Genomic DNA, 22972 nt, shown 5'->3' on the forward strand with positions numbered 1-22972 from the left:
CAGGTATAAAATGTACATCATATTGTTGTACCATACTTAATAATTAATATATCACGCATCAGAGCTTTTATTATTGTATCAATTTACGAAATTTCTGTAATATTATAAACTTATAAATAACAAATGATAATTTTGCCTCAAATGTATGTGATTTCCGTTATTTGTCTTTAATTTAATTGTTTATTTAAATTATGAGTATTGGATAATATATTATTTTTTTTATATAATATCTAACATTTTGAAGCGTTTATTACTATTAGGACGGAGAAATTTGGAACTAAAATAATATCTTATTTTTTTGGAAAATTGATTTAGTTAAATTTAGATAGATTAAAGATATTATTGAATATAAATTATAAAGCGATATATCAAAAAGGAAAAATGGACTTGGATCAAGATGAGTATAGTCCAATCCACCTAATTGCAAAAAAAATTGTCTAATTTGATCAATTAATAAGAAATTATTTTGTTATATCATAAAAAAAAAATTATAGTGTACAATCTTTTTATAGGTAATTAATTATCCAATATTTTCTTTTTTTTTCTTTTATTGTTGGTACTTGGTAATGTTAATTGACATTATTTAACTACTTGCGATATAAATGTGTTAATATGCAAATTAAATCTATAAACAAACATTTACTATAAAAATATTTTTCTATGGCATAAAAAGACATATTTAATAAGAGTAATTTAGTTTTCTTTTGTTAATATTAATGGCTATTTATATTCTTTCATAGCAACCTATATGCTTTAGTTTGTGAAATCCAATCTATATATTTATTTGTTATTTTGTGGTGTTGTGTTTTATATTCAATTTTTCATTAAAGAGTATCATCTATATGTTTTGTTTTCACTAATTTTTTCATATTTTTAAAATTTCGTATCTAATTAAACTACATCACATATATTGAAACAGAAGGAATATAAGCCAAGAGCTTATCGTATCAAGGTGATGACGTAAGTTGTGCGAACTCTTCATGTTGAATTTCTACATATGCCTTAAATTGATATTTATGCTTCAAGTTCAACACCCATATACTTCTAAATGCTTCAAGAAAGAAAATTTCTATAATGGATAAAGAAAGCAAGAACGAAAAGTTGAGGATGTTGCAAAGAAAGTCCTCATAGAAAAATATTATTATTGTTAGAGATAACGTCTCAGCATATCAACATAAAATTGTTCATTGTTTGATAATATTAAATTTACACTCGTTTTTTCTGTTGCTATTTTTCTTCTTGATTACCAATTTTCAACATTTTTTCGATTATTTTCACTTGCAACTTCTAACTCTCTTTATCTTGTCATGTTGAATTGTGCAATTCCTGTAATTCAATTTCTGATTGTGAACTTCCGTAAGTTAAATAGTATTAAGAAATGACCCTTTAAATTGATTTCTACCTTAAAGTGATGAATGACTTTTCATATCATAACTTTTCAAACTCTTTCATTATGAGATTTATGATCACAATTAAAAGCTAAAATTAAAAGCTATATGATTTCTACATTAAAGTGATGAATGACTTTGCATATATCAAATTCTTCCACTATGAAATTTATGATTACGATTAAAAGCAATATCAATGTACTCATTTATTAACTGTAGAGGGACAAAATGATAATTCAACTTTGCAGTTTGAATCTTCCCACTTATAATAATATATGATATGATATGGCCAAACGAAAACCAATGTTCATACATTGTCTTCAACTCAAACTATATGTAGTTAAGAATCTAGACTAAATTCATATCAAGTGTAGCAAAAGAATATTAGATGCTGTAGTAATCAAACCCTCTAGCATAAAATTGTAGATCAGCTCATGAGAAAAGGAATGTGCATCTTTTCTTGCCTCTGATTGAGAGTGCTCACATGCCTAGTGTTGGTGGAATGTCAATTAGGAAGTTCTGATGCTTTCGCCACTCCCTCGGATCTATAATGAGCTATGGTATGATTCGCCTGCTGTAGAGGAAGCAGTAAATCGTTGTCAATGCAATCGTACCTGCAAAAACAAAAAATCCAGGAATGAAGCCTCACTTGGTAGACACATTAGCAATATCCAGATCAGTCAGTTTCTACAGAACACAAGTAAAGATCACTGTTTTTGCCTTTCTTGTGATTCTAACCAAAGGGCATTATGGTTGATACTCGTTTAGAAAAGCATGAGTTTCGTTTCCCTTGAAACTGAATTGTTATATAAAGGACCTTCTGTAGATGACTTCTTTAACATATCAATGTACTTGAAGAACCTAACGCAAATATAAATAATGCATAGCTAGTTTATTAGATGTGATGCACACTTACAACTCTTTGCAGAGGTTGTCTGTTAGTACGGAGAGAGTGATGATCTTCGTTCTAGTCTCCAAAAGTTTATCTTCAGGATATTTAGCAAATGGTTCTTCCAAGAACATCGAAAGTCTCTCAACGTTTATTTCAAGTTGCTGCTGCAGGTTTTCAAAAAGGTTCTTCTTTATTTCCCTATCTTTTTGTGTCATTTCATCCTTGAACAGCGTCTGATCAAAAACGTAAAATGAAACTGGATAGGAACAGGAGAGAATTCGCCTCAATTCAAGGAGTCTATTACATCCATTTTCTACCCAGCTGAAGTCCTTTGATAGCAATTCCCTTGCTTCGAGTTTCAACACTTCAAACTTTAGTTTTTGCTTCATGTTTGCTTCAGCCTCCAACGAATCACGATGAACCATATAGCGCTCATAATAATGAGTATAGCGCAAGAGATCATTTCTGACAGTCGTCGACTTATCCTCTTCCCCTTCCTTATAAATGCCACAAGTGTGACCTCGAATGCTACTCCATGTGTGGTCTAAGCCAGTAGCTCCACCGCACAACCAACTACAAAGTATAAAATAAAATTGCATACACAAATATAAGTGATGGAGAAAGAGAAAGTACTGGGATAATTTGGCTTGGCCAACATGTTTTCAATAAATTAACCAATACGTGCAAGGAAAAAAAAGGAGAAACTACTATGCCATACTTTGAGCTTGTAGGTAAGAAAAAGGAGAAATGTGTATTTAACTGTTACCCTACACTCAAAGAATAACTAGCTACATCTCTAGCAAGGGATGGATAACCTTAGGATCTTAACTTCTATAACCTTGAAAATGCTCTTTTTCTCTTTCTCTTCCCGCTCTTAACAACTGAGGTTATGCTTCCTTTTCCTTTGCCCGCTTATACTACAACCACAAATATTGCTGCTTCTCTTTGTCCTTCTAATTCTTGGTCAAGTTTTCATTCTTGGAATAAGGACGGATTATCCGTTTTATCTGTTCAACTCTCTTAGCATTTGCTCTCCTTTCCCCCTCTTTCTTTTATTTTACAGTTTCCTGCTTTAAAAGTCATCAATCTCTACTCCTTGGAAGTCCTTGTTTGCATCATATGCAATTCATGCATCACAAGACTAATCACCCCCCACCCCCACCCCAAGAAAACTCCCGGGAGACCAAAGAAAAGAGAAGGAACAGAATATATTGTTAAAAGACTTCAATAGAAAAATATATATAAAATGAAAATGGTATAGCAAATAAATGGAATAAGAATAGAACATATAAATTAGAAAATTTGAAAAAAAATAAAGACTGCAGACATGGATAAAGTCTCACCAAAACGGCTGTCCACATCTACATCTTACAAGGTTGCATCCCCCATTCTTCTCCACGGCATTGTGACAGTTTGGGCAATGTTTGGCATTTTCACTTATCCACGTTACTGTCTTCCCATCGTTCTTGCACTTCTTCATCCAAAGTTTCCACATCAGACATGAACAAGGTGAGTGCGCTTCTGATAAACAATTAAAACAGAACTGTACACCACATGCACATTCAACTTCACAGCAGTAATCATCATCCTCAATACGAATTGCATTTCCACAATGAGGAACACTAGGGCACCATTTAACCCTCTTGTTATCATCAATATATGACTCTAACAGAAAACGATCAAATTTCTCTGCTAAAGCAGGATCTCTTGCAGTGACGAGATCCCTAATCTTTCCTTCATCACAGATCACATTGCACTTTTGGGCCATGCAAGTTACTTGTTTACTCTGACCCTCATTTATTTTTACAATGAAATGAGTTGTCCAACCTGCATAGAACAATTATTGGCAACCTTAAGCCTACACCATCGTTTGTTCGAGTGACCAGAAAAGAGAAAGCACCAACAATAAATACAAAAAGTGAATCTAGCTCATCAACTTTTCAAGCTGCACTAATCACTTTGACATTAAAGAAAATTAACAAAGACATAGGTTTGCTACAGAAAAAGATTCTAAATGCTATTGATGCCATTAAAGATGTAGTGAAATCATCAGTATTTCGAAGTTAGGTAGTTACGAAAAGGATCCCAACAGCTTTCCCACTTATGTGAGGCATACAAACAGAGACTTCAACTGTTGGGACAACAAACTCCAGATCATGTGTCAAAAGTGACATGTCACTAGTATAATGATTAAATGGGGATAAGAGATAAGAGAAACATTTTACTCGTACAGAGATAGAGGCTCAGGGAAGGGATGGGAGATGCTCACATTCATTGCAAAATATATGGTTGCAGTCCATTACAGTGGTCTTCTCAACAGGGGCATCTTCGAAGCAAATTTGACACGTCACTTCAGATGTCGACAGAGTGGAAGTATGTTCCTCTTTCCCTTCCAGTGTCACACCCGCTTCAGCATATAACATTTCTGTCCCTCTCTCAACAAGAACCGCAAAGACCTTGTCAACTTCCCATCGGTAATGAATAAGCAAGCTTCGAGCATGATGTTCCTTCAGAGATAGCAAGTCCATCACTCTTTGCAAGTCTTCTTTCTGCAAGTTAAATACCATTATTTCTCATGTCAGTTAACATATATCCATATGGAAAAGTCAAAATTTTGGGAAAAGTTGCTCACCTGTGCAGCTAAAAGAGTCTCTTTCCTGATTACCTACAAAACCCAACAGTAGGCATGAAGAACTGAAGAAATTCATAAATCATAAAAATGAAAATAGCAGACAACTTCACAATTCAGGGTGATTTTTTCCTTCCTATACTTTCCCTGATAAGTAATTATATATCATGTACTGTGCCTCATGCACTCACTTGGCACAGGGTATTCATTGCTTCACAGGACTTAGAAAATGATTGTATGTGGCAGAAACTCAAAAAGTTACGCTGCTAGCCAGAAGCTAATCTCATTTAAAGAATTTCTAGCATAATATCAAAATATTTAAAATCATTAAAACTCTTTTTTTGTTAAAGAAAACACCATCCAGTATACAACAACATACCCATCATAGTCCCGTAAAGTGAGGTCTAGGGAGGGTACTTGTACGCCGCCCTTACCTTTACCTTAAGAGGTAGAGAGGCTGCTTCCTGCAGACCCTCAGCTCAAGAAAAAACAGTCCAAAACAAACAACGGAAGTGAAAGTATAACAAAATATACTTACGAGAAACAACAGAAATCGAAGGCAAGAAACTACATTAGCAATACTACGACTCCTAGTCTGAACGGATAGCGAGACAAATCACTACACCATCCAGTGTCTTACCCAATATTTAATCACTGAACATGCATAAAATCTACTAGTACCAATCTTTCAACTGAAACAGTATTAAACAGTCATTCTAGAGTTCTAATGTATTAGAAACTGACATTTCTGATACGAAGCATATATTTTGTGTATGAAAGAACTACAACCAAAACCAGAACAAAATATGAAGGAAAACCTAATCAAGTCTCAAAAGAGACACCTTTTTTTTCGAAAACAATAAAATTAAGCATTTGCATGAAAAGGGTTACAAGGGGTGTATCGAAGATTTAAACTTTATAGGTTAATTTCTCAAAATCCTTTATCGGTTTCGAAATATAAAGCTTACTGAATTCGTTTAAACCCGTAAAAATTTTACTTTTATCATACTACCTTGCATGAAGGACCCTTTCCAGAGATTCCGTTTCTCTCTTGTTCAATTTCCGTAAACCCATCAAGAAATTCACCATCATCATCGTCTTCATCGTCATTATTGCACTGTTGATTGTCCCATTCATCATCATCGCTGCTCCCATAGCTATAATCCTCCATAATTTTTCACATACACTAAAACCCCCCACAGAGAAAAATCGAAAAACCCCAAAAAAGTTAGCAATTTTACGCTTTGATGATCCCTAGGTTTGTCGATTCTTGAAATTCCTTCGTGGGGAAGGAAGATTTTTGGATTTTTTTTTGGAGAGTTTTGATCGGAGTGAAATTCTGTCAAAATATTGGTTCACTATACTGTGCTTACTCCTATACACCTTTGTCAATAATAGTCTCACCCTCTTTTTGGACTCTCATAAGACGGTCGAGATTTAACGTTTCGAATTTAAGCTTTAAAAAAAATTATAATTGAGATATCGATATTTAAAATAAGTATATAACGTGTGAAATTAGATTAATCAAATTTTGAGTTTTAGCTTTGAAGAAAGTTATGATGGAGGCATTGCTTTAGCAAAAATCTATAATATGTGAATTTTGGTTAATCGAATTTCGAGTTTGAGCCTTGAGAGAAAATTATGATGGACGTACGCACCTATTAAAAAGAAGTTTGTAACGTGTGAATTCGAATTGGACAAGTTCTAATTTTGAGCGTTGGAAAAAGTTTAGATTGAGAGTGAGTTCTTATAGATAGGTGTTGCAATGCACAAATTTAAATTAGACTAGTTTCGAATTTTAAGTTCGAGCTTTAAAAAAATATGTAATGCACGAACTTGAATTAGTAGAATTTCAATACAAATATAAAATAATATTAAATATTGTATGAGAAATTAAATTGTTTAATCAAGTTTCATTTGGTGTATTATATTGTTAGGCTAAATTAGGTCAAATATTTTTAGTATGGTATCATATATCTCAATTTTTAACAATATATACCTTAGAGCCAAGTTTCATGTTATGTAATATTATTATTTAAAAGACAAATTTAAAGATTAATTATGTGTCATTCACTTCAATAAGTATTTAGGATCACCAAATTTAAGATTATTTACTTCTTTTTTTGTGAATTTGTATTTTTAAAATTACAATTTATGAATAACTACACGAGATAGCAAATCTGTCCGTAGATGAGTAAAGACTAGTATTGGGCCTTATGCCTTACTCCATCATCTCCACACTAAGTTGGGCCTTATGTCAAACAGGCTCTAAGTATATAGTCATATTGTGTAAATTAAAATACTAAAAAATTAAATAATCTTGAAATTTTATTTTTGTTGCACAAAAAAGCAATTTTTATAATTCTCTAGAAGAAAAAAGTTGTTTTACTTTATGAATTACATCATAAGCAAAATTTATTTTAAAACGCTATAAATAAACTAGAATCTATAATAAATTTGTAAATAAGTTAAATCAAATTTACTTAAATACAAATTGAATGTACTTTACATGAGAACTGATAGTATAATTATAAGTCAAATTTATTTTGTTGAAAAATATAAATATTTAAATTTATTCAATAAAAGTTAATATATTATGTACGTATAATTTATTATATTATTTTTTAAAAATCTAAATTAAATTAATTATAAAAATTTAAAATCAAATTCAAAAGATATAAATTATTTAATTATTACATTCAACTTTTAAATTCGAACTAAAAAACACAAATAATTTTACTTGTTGGACAAGGAGAGAGAATAATGTTTGGTCAAATATCATTTGGACTAGTCATGTGAGCAATGTGCCTATTGTATTTGCACATGAAAATAATGTGTATAAAATTCATCCTTGCTCACCGAGGATTTAATATTTGATGGAAGTTTCTTGCCAAATTTAGAACTAATTTATAAATATATTTAAAATTCTACCTTACTTGATATTTATGATTTTCAACTTAAATATTAAATATATATTTTCTCTGTTAATTTTTATTTGTCATATTATACTTGTCAAATTATATTTTTTAAAAGTTAATTTGATCAATTTTTAAAGTTAGATTAAATTATGTTAATTTGATATTTTTTTTAAAAAGTAGATATATAAAAACTATACGAAAAAGTACTATAAATTGCAATTTTTTGCATAGTAATATGATGAAAATATATATCGTAAAATGTTGATCAAAATTCTTATAGTTTGACTCTAAAAAAGAAAATCATGACAATTAATTATGGACGAAGGGAGTACTTGATTCAAACGCACATAAAATTAAATAACTAAACATTTTATTCAATATTTTACGTAACAATTTGTATAGATTTCATGAGTTCTTATAATATGATCGGAATCCATAGAGTACGGACCTTAAATAAAAAAATAATCAAATTAATGAATCGAATCAAAGAACGCATGAACCCGCATGCCTTGCCCTTGTCCCTTAATGGCCCGTTTGATAATTTTACTCTTAAATTTGTATAAAATTAAACATATACGATACATGATAATTTGAGTGCTCGATTTATTGGATTATAAATAGACGAGTTTGTATTTCATTTGAAAACTACACCAAATTCAAATTCAAACATCAATGGCGGAGAAGGATAGAAGAAGCAAATCCATGGAATCGAGAAGGAGAAAGAGAACCAGTAGCGAAGAACATTCATATGCTGCTGCTGCTTCTTCTCCATGGGACATTGTGGCTCCTTCTCCAGTTCCAATTAGGGCATCGGTAAGTTCTTCAACTTCTAAGTATCCTGCAAAAAATCACAATTTTAGTGCTAAAAAAAGTAATTTTACATCTGAAATAGGTAGTAGAATTGATTATTCACGAACTAGAAAAAAAATTGTCGGTAAAAACTGGGAGGATCATCAGCTTTTGAGATCTGGAGCTGTTAGAGGTAACAAGGTGGAGACGGGATTTGATGATGATGAAGAGGAACGGAAGGTGATTCTTCATGTTTGTGATGTAAAGCTGCCTCCTTTTTTGGATGGGAGAGTTTTCACTGACCAAGCTGAGCTGATATTGCCAATTAAGGATGCAATGTCTGATATGGCAGTAATTTCACGAAAAGGGTCAGCTCTTGTTAGGGAAATACACGAAAAACAGAAGAGGGATAAGTCTAGGCAAAGATTTTGGGAGCTAGCTGGGTCGAAACTCGGAGATATTCTAGGTGTGGAGAAGAGTGTTGATGAGACTGATGCAGATACTGTTGTAGTGGGTGAGGATGGTGAGGTTGATTTTAAGGGAAAAGCCAGATTCTCGCAGCATTTATCTGTCGGTGATTTTACAAAATCGAAAACAATTTCACAGCAACGGCAGAATTTGCCAATATTCTCTGTGCGAGATGAGTTATTGCAAGTGGTTCGTGAAAATCAGGTGGTGGTTATTATAGGAGAAACTGGTTCTGGCAAAACAACACAGCTAACTCAGTACTTGTATGAATATGGTTATACAGTTAATGGGATCATAGGTTGCACCCAACCTAGACGTGTGGCAGCGATGAGTGTTGCGAAAAGAGTTAGTGAGGAAATGGAAAGTGAGCTCGGGGATAAAGTTGGATATGCTATTCGTTTCGAAGATGCCACTGGGCCAAGTACTGTTATTAAGTACATGACCGATGGTGTGCTCTTAAGGGAAACTCTTAAGGATCCTGATCTTGAGAAATATAGTATGATTTTAATGGATGAAGCCCATGAGAGATCACTTGACACTGATGTCCTTTTTGGCATTCTGAAGAAAGTTGTAGCTAGGCGGCGTGATTTTAAGCTTATTGTCACTTCTGCCACTCTCAATGGCGAGAAGTTCTCGAACTTCTTTGGGGGTGTACCAATATTTAACATACCTGGAAGGACTTTTCGAGTTCAAATATGTCATAGTAAAACCCCGTGTGAAGACTATGTTGAAGCTGCAGTTAAGCAAGCCATGACCATCCATATTGCTGGTGCACCTGGTGATATACTCATCTTCTTAACTGGTCAGGATGAGATTGAAGCAACCTGTTATGCACTTTCAGAGCGGATGGAACAACTTATCTCATCAACAGAGCAACCAGTACCCAAGCTGTTAATTCTTCCTATATACTCTCAACTGCCTGCTGATCTGCAAGCAAAAATTTTCCATAAAGCTGAAGATGGGGCTCGCAAATGCATTGTTGCTACTAATATTGCTGAGACGTCCTTGACCATTGATGGAATTTTCTATGTCATTGATACAGGGTATGGTAAAATGAAGGTGTACAATCCCTGTATGGGTATGGATGCTCTGCAAGTGTTCCCCATTAGTCGAGCTTCTGCAGATCAACGAGCTGGTCGAGCTGGTAGAACTGGCCCAGGGACTTGTTACCGACTTTATACAGAGAATGCTTATGAGAATGAAATGCTGCAAAGCCCCGTGCCAGAGATTCAACGGACAAATCTTGGGAATGTGGTTTTGCTGCTCAAGTCTCTCAAAATTCAGAACTTGTTGGATTTTGATTTTATGGATCCACCTCCTCAAGATAACATCCTTAACTCCATGTATCAGTTGTGGTTACTAGGTGCACTGAATGATGTTGGTGATTTAACGGACCTTGGACGAAAAATGGTGAAGTTCCCGTTGGACCCTGCCCTTGCCAAATTGCTCTGATGGGGGAACAACTAGAATGCTTAAATGAGGTTCTGACAATTGTTTCTATGCTTTCAGTGCCTTCAGTTTTCTTTCGACCTAAGGATAGGGAAGCGGAAAGTGATGCTGCTAGGGAAAAGTTTTTTGTGCCAGAATCTGATCACCTTACATTGCTTAATGTTTACCAGCAATGGAAAGCTAATGAATACAGAGGAGACTGGTGTAATGACCATTTTTTACAGGTCAAAGGTCTGTACAAGGCTAGGGAGATAAGATTCCAATTGTTGGACATCCTCAAGACTCTCAAAATTCCACTCACATACTGTGGTCCTGATTGGGATGTTGTGCGGAAAACAATCTGTTCCACATACTTCCATAATGCAGCTATGCTGAAGGGGATTGGGGAATATGTTAATTGCAGGAATAGAATGCCCTGTAACCTGCATCCCACAAGTGCTCTCTATGGATTGGGTTACACTCCTGATTACGTGGTTTATCATGAGGCAATCTTGACGACAAAGGAGTACATGCAGTGTGTGACGGCTGTGGAGCCTCACTGGTTAGCAGAGTTGGGGCCAATGTTTTTCTCCGTGTAAGATTCTGATACATTAATTCATAAACATAAAATGAAACAGAAAACTGTTTTGTATAGTATGTGTTAACTTCTTTAGAAATCTACATGTGATTTGTTGTTGTTTAAGTTGTTTTGGATATTTTTTATCATTTGATGAATATCAGAAAAAGATCATTCCAAAAATATAAGACTAGATGATGTATCATTAAGCATTTGTTTGCGCGGTTATTTAGGTCAGAATGAATTTGTGTCGTTCAAGAAAATGGTACACACCATATTTAAATATTATAGCTTGGATGTTTGTCAAAAGTGTAAACAAAGCGATTGTTAACCTGTTTCTTGTGAGCTTTTGTTTAGGTCTATTATTATTTTATCAATTCTATGACTGTATAATTTGAGAAAGTATTAGATGAAATTAAGTGTTGTCTAGGGGCAGACTGAGAATCTGGCTTCTAAGGTACCTTTTCAGTTTTCTATTTTTGCCGTTTTCTTTTGATTATCCTGATTGCATTATGTCAATGTTTAAGCTTTGTATCACACATGTATTAATGTACTTTTAATACATTTTTGAACAATGTATTGGAAGGGGAGCAAATGTTGATGTACACACTGAATGAGGCATCGAGGAACGTCATGGCATCGATGATAAAGTTGATGCTCTGAAGAGCATAATCAAGATCAGCGTCAGTAGTTCAATAGGTATCACATGGTGGTCGAGGGCTCATCAACAGTCAATAGAACTTAATATACAGGTGTGTATTCGGAATTTAGACGTCTGAATCTTAAAAAATACAAATGAGGCCTTAGTCTAGGCCCTAGAAGAAATGCAAAAAAAATGCCCATATTCTTAATTCTAACTGGTTTATTCTGCCTTATGTACATTTACTTGAATCTTCAGTAAACATGATACTGTCTCTTCCATGCTTGGACGATTTGTTGGTTCTCGAGTCAAGCATCTTAAGCTTAGGTTGGCTACCGAAATTGCTATTTCCAAATCACTATCTTCCCTCATATCTGCTTTGATGAATCCATCCAGTTCAATTTCTGCATTTTCTCCTTCCATTATTGCAGCTACTGCAGCAGAAAGCAGAATTTCTCCACTTTCCTCTACAATTACAGCATCTTTGCCGGTGACTAATTCCAACAGGACAACTCCAAAGACATAAATGTCCATCTTTGAAGTCACTGTCCCTCTCTCAGCGTACTCAGGAGCCATGTAACCTGTTGTCCCCACAAGCTCCCAACTCATGCCTGATGTATCCGTTTCTTTAGCAACACTGAAGTTTGTAATCTTTGCTCGTATGTTGTTGTCGAGGAGAATGTTTCTACTGTTGATGTTCTTGTGGATGTAGCCTGGTTTGGTAAAGCTGTGAAGATAATGAAGTCCATTAGCTACATCCAACACAATCTGAATCCTTTTTTTCCAGCTTATGGTATCTTGAGACTTGGTTCTGATCAGCCATTCCCTGAGAGAGCCATTTTGCATGTATTCAAAGACAAGAAAGAAGCAACCTTTATGTTCACAATAGCCACAAAGCTTTATTAGATTGAAGTGATTGATCTTATGTAGTATGTTCACTTCTCTAGATACATCCATGATCGCCATTTTGACTGCTAAGGTTTCCCCTTTAAACCCTCCCCAGTATACAGATCCCTTTATCCGGTTCTTGGAGTCAAAGTTTTGCGTAGCATGCTTCAATTCTTTAAACTTAAAAACCTTAGGGACATGATCTATGTTCGCGATCTCCACGAGGATATCTTCATGACTTGAAGACCTCCTCGGAAATTTGCTATCTCTTTTCTTAAACAAAGCAAGAAGGATGACCCAAGAAACCACAAAGCCTGTTGCAACTCCACTACCTATGTAAAGATTTCTCTTTGATTTTCCCTTTGAAGCATTAGCTGCAGATGGAGGTGAAAACGACCTAATAGGTTTTCTATAATTCTCATTTCCGGTATCTAAATTTGATGGTTCAGAAGGCAGGGGAATTAGAATGGTTGTAAAAGGATACAAAACAGAATTTTCATCCAAGAATCCATTTGCTTCGATTATGTTCCTTCCATTAACTTTAAATCTTTTGCCGACTGTAAGGATGTCATCGCCAACGTTTATTGAATAAGTCATCAAATACTTTGAGCCTTTTGCAGCTTGTTTTGCTGTTGGACAGGCACACCTGAGAGGAACTTGCAACTCAAGACCAGGTCTCAAACTAAACTCATCGTATTCATTTTGACATACTAATGCATTACAGGTTGATAATCCTTGATAAGTATTATTTGCTATCACAAAGTATGTTTCAATAAGAGCTGATATATAGTACATGGTTTTGGCTTGATAATACAAACCTGAACAAGAGCAGTCCACTGGAATTATAACCTCCTTTTCTGGTGCGAACACTGTAAGCCTCGTGACGTTGTTGATACGTGCAATCTCAGACATGTTTGAAGACATGAGAGCAGCAATTCCAGGTACTGAATTATAAGGATCCCTAGCCTTGAATATGAGAAATGCTTGACAAGTGGAATTTCTTCCATTGCAAGAGTAATTTGTTCCGATTTCGTTTTCACAATTCAATACTGAATTACCTGAGTATTCTTGTTGAGCTTTAGTACATGAAATTAGAAAGTTCAGTATGCAGAGAATATTCAAAAGCCAATTCATAGCTGTTCTTTTTTCTTGATTAAGTATATGAACATAGAGGAATTGGTCTTGTGAATATATTTTGTTGGATTATGTATAATTATATGTATAAACGCGTTAAACATTATTAAATTTTGTATATATTATGTCTCATTCAGACTTTATTTGAGCCAGAAATTTGTTTTAAGGAATGTGTCATCCTATCAGAAGACTACAAAGTCAAGTGGGATTTTTATTAAAGAAATCAATGTAGATATGACAATAATTCTTGACTAGACTATGTAAATGTGTCATTCTATTATCAAGAATTGTTATTATTCTTGTGTTCCCATTCAAAGGGGCATCAAGAGAATGAAAACAGCAACACGACAACAATATACTCGGTGTATTTTCACAAGTAGGGTTTGGGAAGGATAGGATATACGCAACACAGATCTTACCCCTACCTCATGGAGATAGAGATGATGTTTTCGAAAGATCATCAAACATAAGAAAGAAATGAGTCGTTTAATCTACTATGTGTGTCTCGAAATGGAGTGATGTCACAATTCCACAACTCAACTAATACAACATCATACACTAGAAAATCACTCAATTGATACTTCTAATTATTTTCAAAGGAGATATTTTACATTGAAGCATGCTATTTTTGCTCGAACTATGTATGTATATCAATAGTTGAAAATCCCCCCCAAAAATGAATATTCATGTCAAATTCAGTCATCGTCACAAAAAAATATTGAATGATACAAAGTTATTTTATGTCTATTAATTTAAAATCTTAAATTAGTCTCTGCTTATTAATTTAAAATCTTGAATTAGTCTCTGTAAATATGATAGGTAAAGAACACCAATAATCATGAAAGGAAACTAGAGTAATAGAAACAAGTATTAAATCAACCTATAAGACATATACATAAAATAGTATTTAATCATAGGGATAAAATAGTACAAAATAATAAATTATCTCTTAGTTTTTTTTAAAAAAAAGAACAAGTATTTTTAATGCCCCTCTTTTATATTAAGGTTTTAATCTCTTGTTATCAATTTAAAGTTTATATTTAAATACATGAACAACTATTTATAAATTAAACTTTAACACTTTTAAAGTATTTTTCATCACTTAACTACTTTGTTAAAACTAATATAAATAGCCTTTTATTCACCTATAAAATTTGACTACAAATATTTTAAAAAATTAATTAATATTCGCGCAAAAAATATTGCGCATTATAAGATCCGTTCGAGAGTGGCGCTCCGCATGAATCAATTCAAGTATTATTTAATCATTCTTTCTCATATATATATATATATATATATATGACAATAATTCCAATCAAGGCAATGAGGCATCATTCTCTTTAAGAAAACAATCAATATCATTTTGATCTAAATTGGTCATGATTTATGTTTAAACTATATGACTTTTTCACAATCATTTGGAAATAATACTCCTATTAATAATCATATATTATTATAATTGGAAAGATTTTGAGTTCAAAGTTGAATTACGAAAATATCCTTCACCAAATTAAAATGTTATAACATATCAAATTATTTAAATGTGGAACTAGAGATAAAAAAAATAACAAAACATATAAAAAAAAATTAAATGTGAAACTAGAGAGTTCATGTATCTATTTCATCTATATTAATTATCAATAACCATGAATTTTTAGTTGAAAAAGAAGAAGGAACTTTATTTCTAAGTGATAAACAATGAAGAAGTTGGAAAGTCATTACTAATTGATAAATAACCATTAAGAAAATAACTTTTATATATACTATAAATAAGAAACGGTACATGTCCTATGCATAATGCATTAATGAAGTGTTAAAAGATTGATTTATTGTTTCAGCAAAATATAATTTTTTTTCTTCCGAATTTCAGAAGTTTTATAGTAATTAAATTTAGGCTGATTTAATTTAATACATATAATCAATACATCCTAAAGAACATCAAAGAAAATTATTTTCATTTTCCTTATGGACATATTTCAGCTCAGTATAATTTCTTTAATTTTTGTTTTTCGACTTCTTTTTCATCATTTTCCCCTTTTATTTAAAGCAATATTTGCATGAAATAAAAAGATGGTGAAATATGTAGAGATAATGAATATATATCGAAATCATAAAATTGCCAAATTCAAACTTTATGGGATGATATATGAAGATTACTATCTCCATCATCAACATTAGCAAGATTAATGAGGTATGAAAGAAAGAAGAGTGGTTTCTTTGGAAAACATTTTTATAATTTTTATTAATTGATATATTCTTTATAATTTCTTGTGATTATATTATTTATAGATGAAAAACAATGTGTACAATTCAATATGTTATCATCACTAAAAAAGTAGTGTATAGTGTATTTGTTGGGTGTCTTAAATGATATCTTGCTTAATTATTTTTATTCAATAAATTTCTAAAATTTTGCTCCATATCATTTCTTACTAAGGTTTAGCAGATCATTCTTTTGAATTTTATTATAATTATGAATATCGATAAATTTAATGTAATTTTACTATACTAGATATATTTATTGTTCTTGAAAGAAATAAAAAATAATTGAAATTGCCACTAAAATTATTTTTAAAAACTCAAAGGGAAGCTTCAAAAGCTTAGATAATTGATTTCTCCGGTATACTGATTTTGTTAGTTTACTTAATTGGTTCATTATTTATAGTTTATTATAATTACTTTTTTTATAGATGAAATACAATATTGCTTTATTATTTTTATTAATTAATTTCTAAAATTTGTTCTTTATCATTTTTATCAAAGTTCAATAGATCTTTAGTTTTGAAATCAGTCATTGTGGTGATAGAAAAATAAAGTTAAGAAGTTAAGCAAGCAATTTAAGATTATTTTCTATGATAGCAGTTGACATTGGATAACACATGCAATGCACGTGTCCAGGAACTAGTACTCAAAATAAGGATGAAAAAAAGAATAAAAATAATTACTTAAACAATTAAAGAAGGAGAAAGAAAATCGAAGAAAATCTCGTGTTTGAATCCTAAGTATGAAAGAATATCTCTATAAGAAAATATTTTAGATTTTCAACGCAAATTCAAATATTATCATACGAGGTTTAAATACGATATATTTTCGTTAAGAAATATTTTAGATTTTTCAATGTAAACTCAAATATAATCAGACCTCGAGAGAAATGATCTTGTACTTGAGCTCTAAGTAGAAAATATCTTTGTTTTCTTAACATTTTTAGGTTTTTTTTCGACATGAATACAAATTTAGTCGAATCTCAAAAGAAATAAACCCGTATTTGACTTCTGAGTATAAATATCATTATTAAAAACATTTTAGATTTAATCAAATATCAAGAGAAATGATTTCGTATTTAAATTCTGACTATAAAATATCTTTGTTAAAAAATATTTCAAATTTTTCCACGTGAATTCAAATTCATTCAAACCTAAAAAAGAGATAATCTCATTTTCAAGTTCTAAACTCATATCGAGCTCTACTACAAAATATTTTTATTAAGATATCGATCATCGAGCCGAAAAAAGAAAAAAAAACACAAGAGAAAGAGGGGGAGACAATAGAGGATACCTTTCTATTAAAGTAAAAAAATAAATTATAATACATTAGTGTCCTTTTTTTTCTCAGATTCTCTTCTACTATTTTTCTCTATAAATATAGAGACTCCATCACTATTCTTCAATCTTCTTTTTGCAGATTCTCATTTCAGCAGCAGCAGGAGGAGGTTCACATAATTTTGGTATTTTCTTGAGCTATTTGCTATTACTTTTATCAGATTCAGCGATAAAAAGGGTTCTTTTACGTGTTTTTCTTTTTTGTTTTCAAGTTTTGTTCTTACCCAGATCGTGAAATCGACTGAATTATCGATGGTTGCTCTTTAATTTAAACCCCTTTTGATAAATTTGTTGATTTTGAAGAATTTTGTCCAGAAATTATGCTTCTTGGCGGCGTGTTTGATCTTAGTTGATATCAGTCTGTCTTGTTTGCTTTTAGTTGGGATTGACTGAATTTGTTGTTGTTGTTGCTGCTGCTGCTGCTGTTAACGTTTTAAGTTTGGGTAGTGGAAAGTGCTAGTATAGAGAACCTCTTAAAAAAAAGATGATTTTTTTTAGCATTATTAGATGTTGGTTGCTTGTTGATATGTTGTTCGGATTTTTCAAAAATGGCGCCTCGAATTCTCAAAAACAGCGCATTTTTGCTGGATTGTGATATGGGTGTGGCGTTGATTGCTCTAGTTTTGTTAAAGCTCAAGCCTTTCTTGTGTCTTCCCGAAATGATGGCACACCTGTGGGAAGCTACAATTGTGACATTATTTTTGGAGAGCCTGAGCACTATAGCCAGTTTGTGATCTTAACTTTTGAGCCTGAATAAGTGTTTGAAGCTACAATTGTTGCTTCCTAGTTTAATTGCTCTAGTTTTGTTAAAGCTCATGTATTTTCTTGTGTCTTTCCAAAATAATGGCACCTTCGTGGGAAGCTACAATTTCGGCATTATTTTTGGAGAGCCCGAGCAACATAGCCATTTGTGATCTTATTTTTGAGCCTGAATTAGTGTTTGAAGCTACAATTGTTGTTCCTAGTTTAATTGCTCTAGCCTCTGTTAAAGCTCAAGTATTTTCTTGTGTCTTTAACAGAAAAGGTGTAGCTTGATTGATGCTGAATTTTACTTTTGATTAGCAGAATTGTCCCAAGCTAGAGTTTGGTGCTGGGTCGTTCTATGCATGTCTGTTAAGATCTTTGTGTTTAGTTCTGGCCGAGAATAGATTCAGTGATAGTACCCGCAGTTGGAAAAATTAGTGGTATCCCAGAAGGTAATATTCATTATTGATCTACTCTTAATGTCCATAACCAGAAGTGAATTTATAACCTAAAACTGGGGCACATGAACTCGTGCTCTTTCCGTAGAACTAGGTATTTTATCTATACATTTTCTAAGGTCACGAGAAGGCTAAATGGTGCACTTGGTTGACTGTTGAGTTATTTATCTAGTGGACTGGGGATCAATCCTACTTGATGCAAATTTTCGTTCTTCCTTTTAGCAGTGCACCATGTTCTAGAAATCCTAGATTCGCCTCTGTCCATAACATACAACTTGAATTGTTTTATGTTAATTGATTTTTGGCCAGTGAATGGATATTATGAGATGATAATATCTCTAGTTAATCCTCTTTCATATTCCATCTATCAAAGTCCTTGAATAGCCTTCAATTGACTTGAATGACATTTACAATATTCAAATGGTTACACTTTCCAAAACTGAGCCATTGCCCATTATATTTTGTTGTCAGATGTTAGCATCTTTTCCCTTCTTTACTCCTATATATTCTCTATGTGTTTCCACTTTGTTAAGTGTGAAAAATCAAGAATCAATACTAAGAAACAAAGTCTCTTCTTCTCCATTTCTTGAGTGCTGGGTTTTCTTCTAAATAAATCTTTATAGTTTCTGTGTTTCTAGTTCTATACTAGAAGAGCTTATTGAATCATAGGGGACAGTGTCTTTGACATGCCTCAAGCTTTCAAGAGTTCTCGACAGGTTTCGTGATCAAGTATTTTCCATAAGAATCCAACACCAATTTCAAAGCTTAACTGGTAGTGAAAAAGAAATACAAAAAGTTAAAGTTCTATTTTTCTGCTTTAAAGCTCAGAAGAGTTATTGGAACATTACGCAGAAACATTGGCTATTTTAAAAGAAATGATTTTTATATTCTTTATTCATATTAGCACAGGAGGTTAGTTGATTCAGATGACTTACAAGCTCTAGATTGCAGATTTTGCAAGCGCATCCAAATATGTTAGAAGTAAAAGATCCATCCAAGTGATACCAACTAGCTGAGAATAATATATTAGTGTGTGTGAGGAATCCTTTTCATCTTGATTAGAGACTTGTATATCTCTATAAGAATAAATGTGAGATTTGAAGAACCTTTAGTTCAAGAGAACTTCTAATTTGCTTTATTATTCAATATTAAATGAACTTGAGTAGCATGTAATGATACATAGATTCATATTTTCGAACCCAAATACTTTGGGGCGGAGGCTTAGTTAACTGCTGGAATTTTTACGTACTTACTGTTCTGATTTGTACTTATAAATGAAAAAGATGGAGAAGATTTATTTTTCATGTATTTCATCTCTTAGTTCTTATTGTGGTTCAACGTATGCATTTTGCTTTTGCAGGGAACCATGATTAAGTTGTTTAAAGTGAAGGAGAAACAGAGAGAGCTTGCTGAAAATGCAAATGGAAAGCCACCAATTAAGAAACAAAGTGCAGGAGAGCTGCGTCTTCATAAAGGTATTTCCTTTTCAATTTCTTTGTAAAATCTTTTTTAATCAAATTAGTACTTTAAGCATTTCGTTTCATGCAAGGTAATTTGTTATATCTTTTAGCATGCCAAATTGGTCAATTTAGGTTTGATTAGCTAGGGTTTCATTTCAGTTGTTTGTTTACCTTCCTTAGAGATCTTCCATGTAAAGTTTCAGATGAAATAGTGCACTCTGATTATAATTTGAGACATGAGAAGTTGTGGTTGTCATGAACCAGTTTTCTCCTCTTTGGTATCATGGGAGCATGTGGAGTGTGTAGTAAATGTAGAAATGGCAAGAGAGAATGCAGTGCTTCCTGATAAAAAAAAAGTAATTGTTTTTAGAAAATGTAGTACTTTACTTGGAGGGGGTGGGTGTTGTTGATCTCAGGTATTTCACAAACAGTCTGTCCACCTGCTACAACTACAAGTTTACAGGCCCATGCTGTGTATTGCTAGAATCCAACGTGTGTGTTGAAGTGGATCCCTCGTGAAGTGGTTTTTTGTACAGTGAAGGTAAGAAGTGGAGGTTGGACTGTTGGAGGAGGGTAAGTGTAAATGGAGGCCAGAAGGCAGTGAAACTTTGAGTGCCCCCCAAATTCATATTACATCATTCACGGGTTTCCTCAAATCTCCCATGTATGCTGTAGAGATTTGACGTATACATTGTCATTTCTTTGTTGACTCCTTTTACTCGTATATAGGCGAAAATTTGTGTTATGTTTGACCATCCACTGTTGAAGATTGATGTTGCTTGAACCTCTATATGTGACAGCTAACTGCATATGACTCTCACATATATTGAAAGTTAAAAGTGAAGATTATTGTTGCTTGATGCAAAGCACTTTCTAGTGAAGGGGTTCTCTTCGTCTTTCTTTTGATTGATGAACTTTCTGATGGAAGTTCATGAATAATTGTGTCAGTTCCTTCCTTCATTGACTCATTCTCCGATTCATTATAGAATGTTTCCTCTTATAATAAAGAATCTATACAAAAGGGATTCATTTATATTTCTTTGTTCCAGGTGGTTCTTTTCTCCGACTATTTATTTGTCTTCTATTTTTTTCCACACCAATGAAGATGGCCTTAACGTTTTTTTAATTTCCCTGTAGATATCAGTGAACTAAATCTACCTGAAACGTGTAGCATATCATTCCCTAACGGAAAAGATGACCTCATGAACTTTGAAGTCACCATTCGGCCTGATGAAGGATATTATGTGTAAGTAGTTCTGCTGAAATTATTCTCTCTTTAATGAAGTATATTCCTGAAAAAAGTTTACTTCGACTTGGATATACCTTTCTGCTTTCGTATTTTTATGGAAAATTGGTGCACTTCAAGTTAGCTTTCCTCGGTGCTGATAACGTACATTGTATTATTTGTTCGTATTCAGGGGTGGAACTTTTGTCTTCTCTTTCAGCATTTCTTCTATTTATCCTCATGAGGCTCCAAAGGTCAAGTGCAAGACAAAGGTGGGTAATGGTTTATAGCTTTTTTTCTTTCGATTCTCTTTTAATTTCTTGAAGAATGAATTTAGATTCCAATTGTTTTATCCATAGCTCTGGAAACTCGGATTTTGCAGGTTTACCACCCGAATATTGACTTGGAAGGTAATGTGTGTCTCAACATTCTTCGAGAAGACTGGAAACCTGTGCTCAACATCAACACAATAATCTATGGCTTGTATCATTTGTTCACGGTACTTTAACTTCCTTCTAGTTTGATGTACTTTATGCTACTCTTAAGTAGTTGTTAGTTTATAACTTCCGCTTCTGCAGGAACCCAATCACGAGGATCCCCTCAATCATGAAGCAGCTGCTGTGTTGAGTGACAACCCCAGCTTGTTCGAGTCCAATGTCAGAAGGGCAATGTCTGGAGGATATGTAGGAGAAACGTTCTTCCAACGCTGCATATAAACGTCTCAGATGCAGAATCGATTAGTTGATGATGCTTACACCAGAAGTTGAAGGCTCTGAAAGTCTGTGAAGTTGGGACCAGGAAGAACCATTTTTACATGTGAAAAAGATTTGAGTGCAAAAATGTTATTAGATATTTGCAAAACTTAAAACCTGCAGAACGTTTTCTGTATGTAAGTGTTAAAACTGAAGCTGTTAAGAGACCCTTTGCCTGGATGAATTTATGTACAATCTGAACTTATGTTTTCGCGATCTTGCGCTTCAATTATCGTATTATTTATATGTGTTGTCATGTTTTCCTTTTAACATGTTCTCTTTTGCCTTCTTCACTTCTCTTTGTTTCTCATTTTTCTAACTACTCCGTGGTATCTTTACTTGAGTCAAGATTTATCGAAAACCTCAGAACATAAAGTAAGATGTACGTACACACTATTTTTTCCTAACTTCGATATAAGATAAGATTTACGTATATACTATTTTTTTTCTAACTCCACTTGTGAGAGTATATTCGTCACGTAAATGGAGAAGAAAAAGAAAAACATTGATTTTCTCAACAAATAATTAATTGTTTCCTATGTGGCAGATTTCTATTGGCTGGTTGACTGAATAAATAATTAAAGAGACAACTCTGCTAACAAATCATTTTGTAGCAGAAAAAAAAAAGTGAAATATAAAAGAAGAATTGTTCCCCAACCACAAGGCCATAATCCCACAACATGTGCTTGGCTTTGTACAATTTACTTAGATAGTGGTACTATTTTTTTATTATATATGTATGATTTTTAATTTGATTAAAAATAAAATTTGTTAAATTAGGGATGATTTAGTTGATTAGAGTTACGCAAGTATTAATAATGTTAAGGTTAATTATATAGATTTAGTTATTTAATTTTATATCTAACATAACGAGATAACTTATAAATGTATTAATTATGTAAAAATTGTAAATTTACTGGATTTCAAACATAATGATTTAAGTTCTACTAAATATGGTACTAGTTATATCGAATTTATATAAA

The 22972-nt window shown here is 32.9% G+C and overlaps 4 protein-coding genes across 5 annotated transcripts; 2 read left to right on the top strand and 2 right to left on the bottom strand.

The window, feature by feature from the left end:
- Positions 1-1629: 1629 nt before the first annotated feature.
- Positions 1630-6348, bottom strand: LOC101268459 (probable E3 ubiquitin-protein ligase ARI2). Its single transcript, XM_004252733.5, has 6 exons — positions 5922-6348; positions 4913-4945; positions 4550-4829; positions 3624-4107; positions 2305-2853; positions 1630-2002 (listed from the first exon to the last, which is right to left on the bottom strand). The coding sequence occupies exons 1-6, from the start codon at positions 6078-6080 to the stop codon at positions 1894-1896; spliced, it is 1614 nt and encodes a 537-aa protein (XP_004252781.1). The 5' UTR covers positions 6081-6348; the 3' UTR covers positions 1630-1893.
- Positions 6349-8431: 2083 nt separating this feature from the next.
- LOC101259321 (pre-mRNA-splicing factor ATP-dependent RNA helicase DEAH7-like) lies at positions 8432-13899 on the top strand. Its single transcript, XM_010316327.4, is given in 4 exon segments — positions 8432-10528; positions 10531-11841; positions 11988-12056; positions 12161-13899. Coding segments are annotated over 2 exon segments (2676 nt in total). The 5' UTR covers positions 8432-8499; the 3' UTR covers positions 11178-11841; positions 11988-12056; positions 12161-13899.
- On the bottom strand, positions 11811-13751 carry LYK6 (LysM receptor-like kinase). Its single transcript, XM_004252734.5, has one exon. It carries the CDS (start codon positions 13749-13751, stop codon positions 11952-11954), a length of 1800 nt encoding a protein of 599 aa, XP_004252782.1. The 3' UTR covers positions 11811-11951.
- A 3444-nt stretch (positions 13900-17343) lies between the features above and the next one.
- Positions 17344-22233, top strand: LOC101243776 (NEDD8-conjugating enzyme Ubc12-like). Of its 2 annotated transcripts, XM_010316329.4 has the most exons (7): positions 17344-17475; positions 18416-18546; positions 19913-20027; positions 21150-21258; positions 21431-21509; positions 21620-21736; positions 21816-22233. In XM_010316329.4, the coding sequence occupies exons 3-7, from the start codon at positions 19919-19921 to the stop codon at positions 21951-21953; spliced, it is 552 nt and encodes a 183-aa protein (XP_010314631.1). In that variant the 5' UTR covers positions 17344-17475; positions 18416-18546; positions 19913-19918; the 3' UTR covers positions 21954-22233. The 2 variants fall into 2 exon arrangements, with proteins under 2 accessions (XP_010314631.1, NP_001304838.1); NM_001317909.1 differs by lacking the exon at positions 18416-18546 and having other exon boundaries at positions 21816-22203.
- Positions 22234-22972: the final 739 nt, after the last annotated feature.

Source organism: Solanum lycopersicum, chromosome 12 (assembly GCF_036512215.1).
Source record: "Solanum lycopersicum chromosome 12, SLM_r2.1".
NCBI lineage: Eukaryota > Viridiplantae > Streptophyta > Magnoliopsida > Solanales > Solanaceae > Solanum > Solanum lycopersicum.

Excerpts from the sequence above, each read along its gene's own strand:
- LOC101268459 (XM_004252733.5), bottom strand. The coding sequence starts at position 6,080 with ATGGAGGATTATAGCTATGGGAGCAGCGATGATGATGAATGGGACAAT. Across the intron at positions 2,854-3,623 it reads AGATGTGGACAGCCGTTTTG|TTGGTTGTGCGGTGGAGCTA; the intron begins GTGAGACTTTAT and ends TATACTTTGTAG. Across the intron at positions 2,003-2,304 it reads GACAACCTCTGCAAAGAGTT|GTACGATTGCATTGACAACG; the intron begins GTAAGTGTGCAT and ends TTGTTTTTGCAG.
- LYK6 (XM_004252734.5), bottom strand. The coding sequence starts at position 13,751 with ATGAATTGGCTTTTGAATATTCTCTGCATACTGAACTTTCTAATTTCA.
- LOC101243776 (XM_010316329.4), top strand. The coding sequence starts at position 19,919 with ATGATTAAGTTGTTTAAAGTGAAGGAGAAACAGAGAGAGCTTGCTGAA. Across the intron at positions 21,259-21,430 it reads CCTGATGAAGGATATTATGT|GGGTGGAACTTTTGTCTTCT; the intron begins GTAAGTAGTTCT and ends GTTCGTATTCAG. Across the intron at positions 21,510-21,619 it reads AGGTCAAGTGCAAGACAAAG|GTTTACCACCCGAATATTGA; the intron begins GTGGGTAATGGT and ends CGGATTTTGCAG.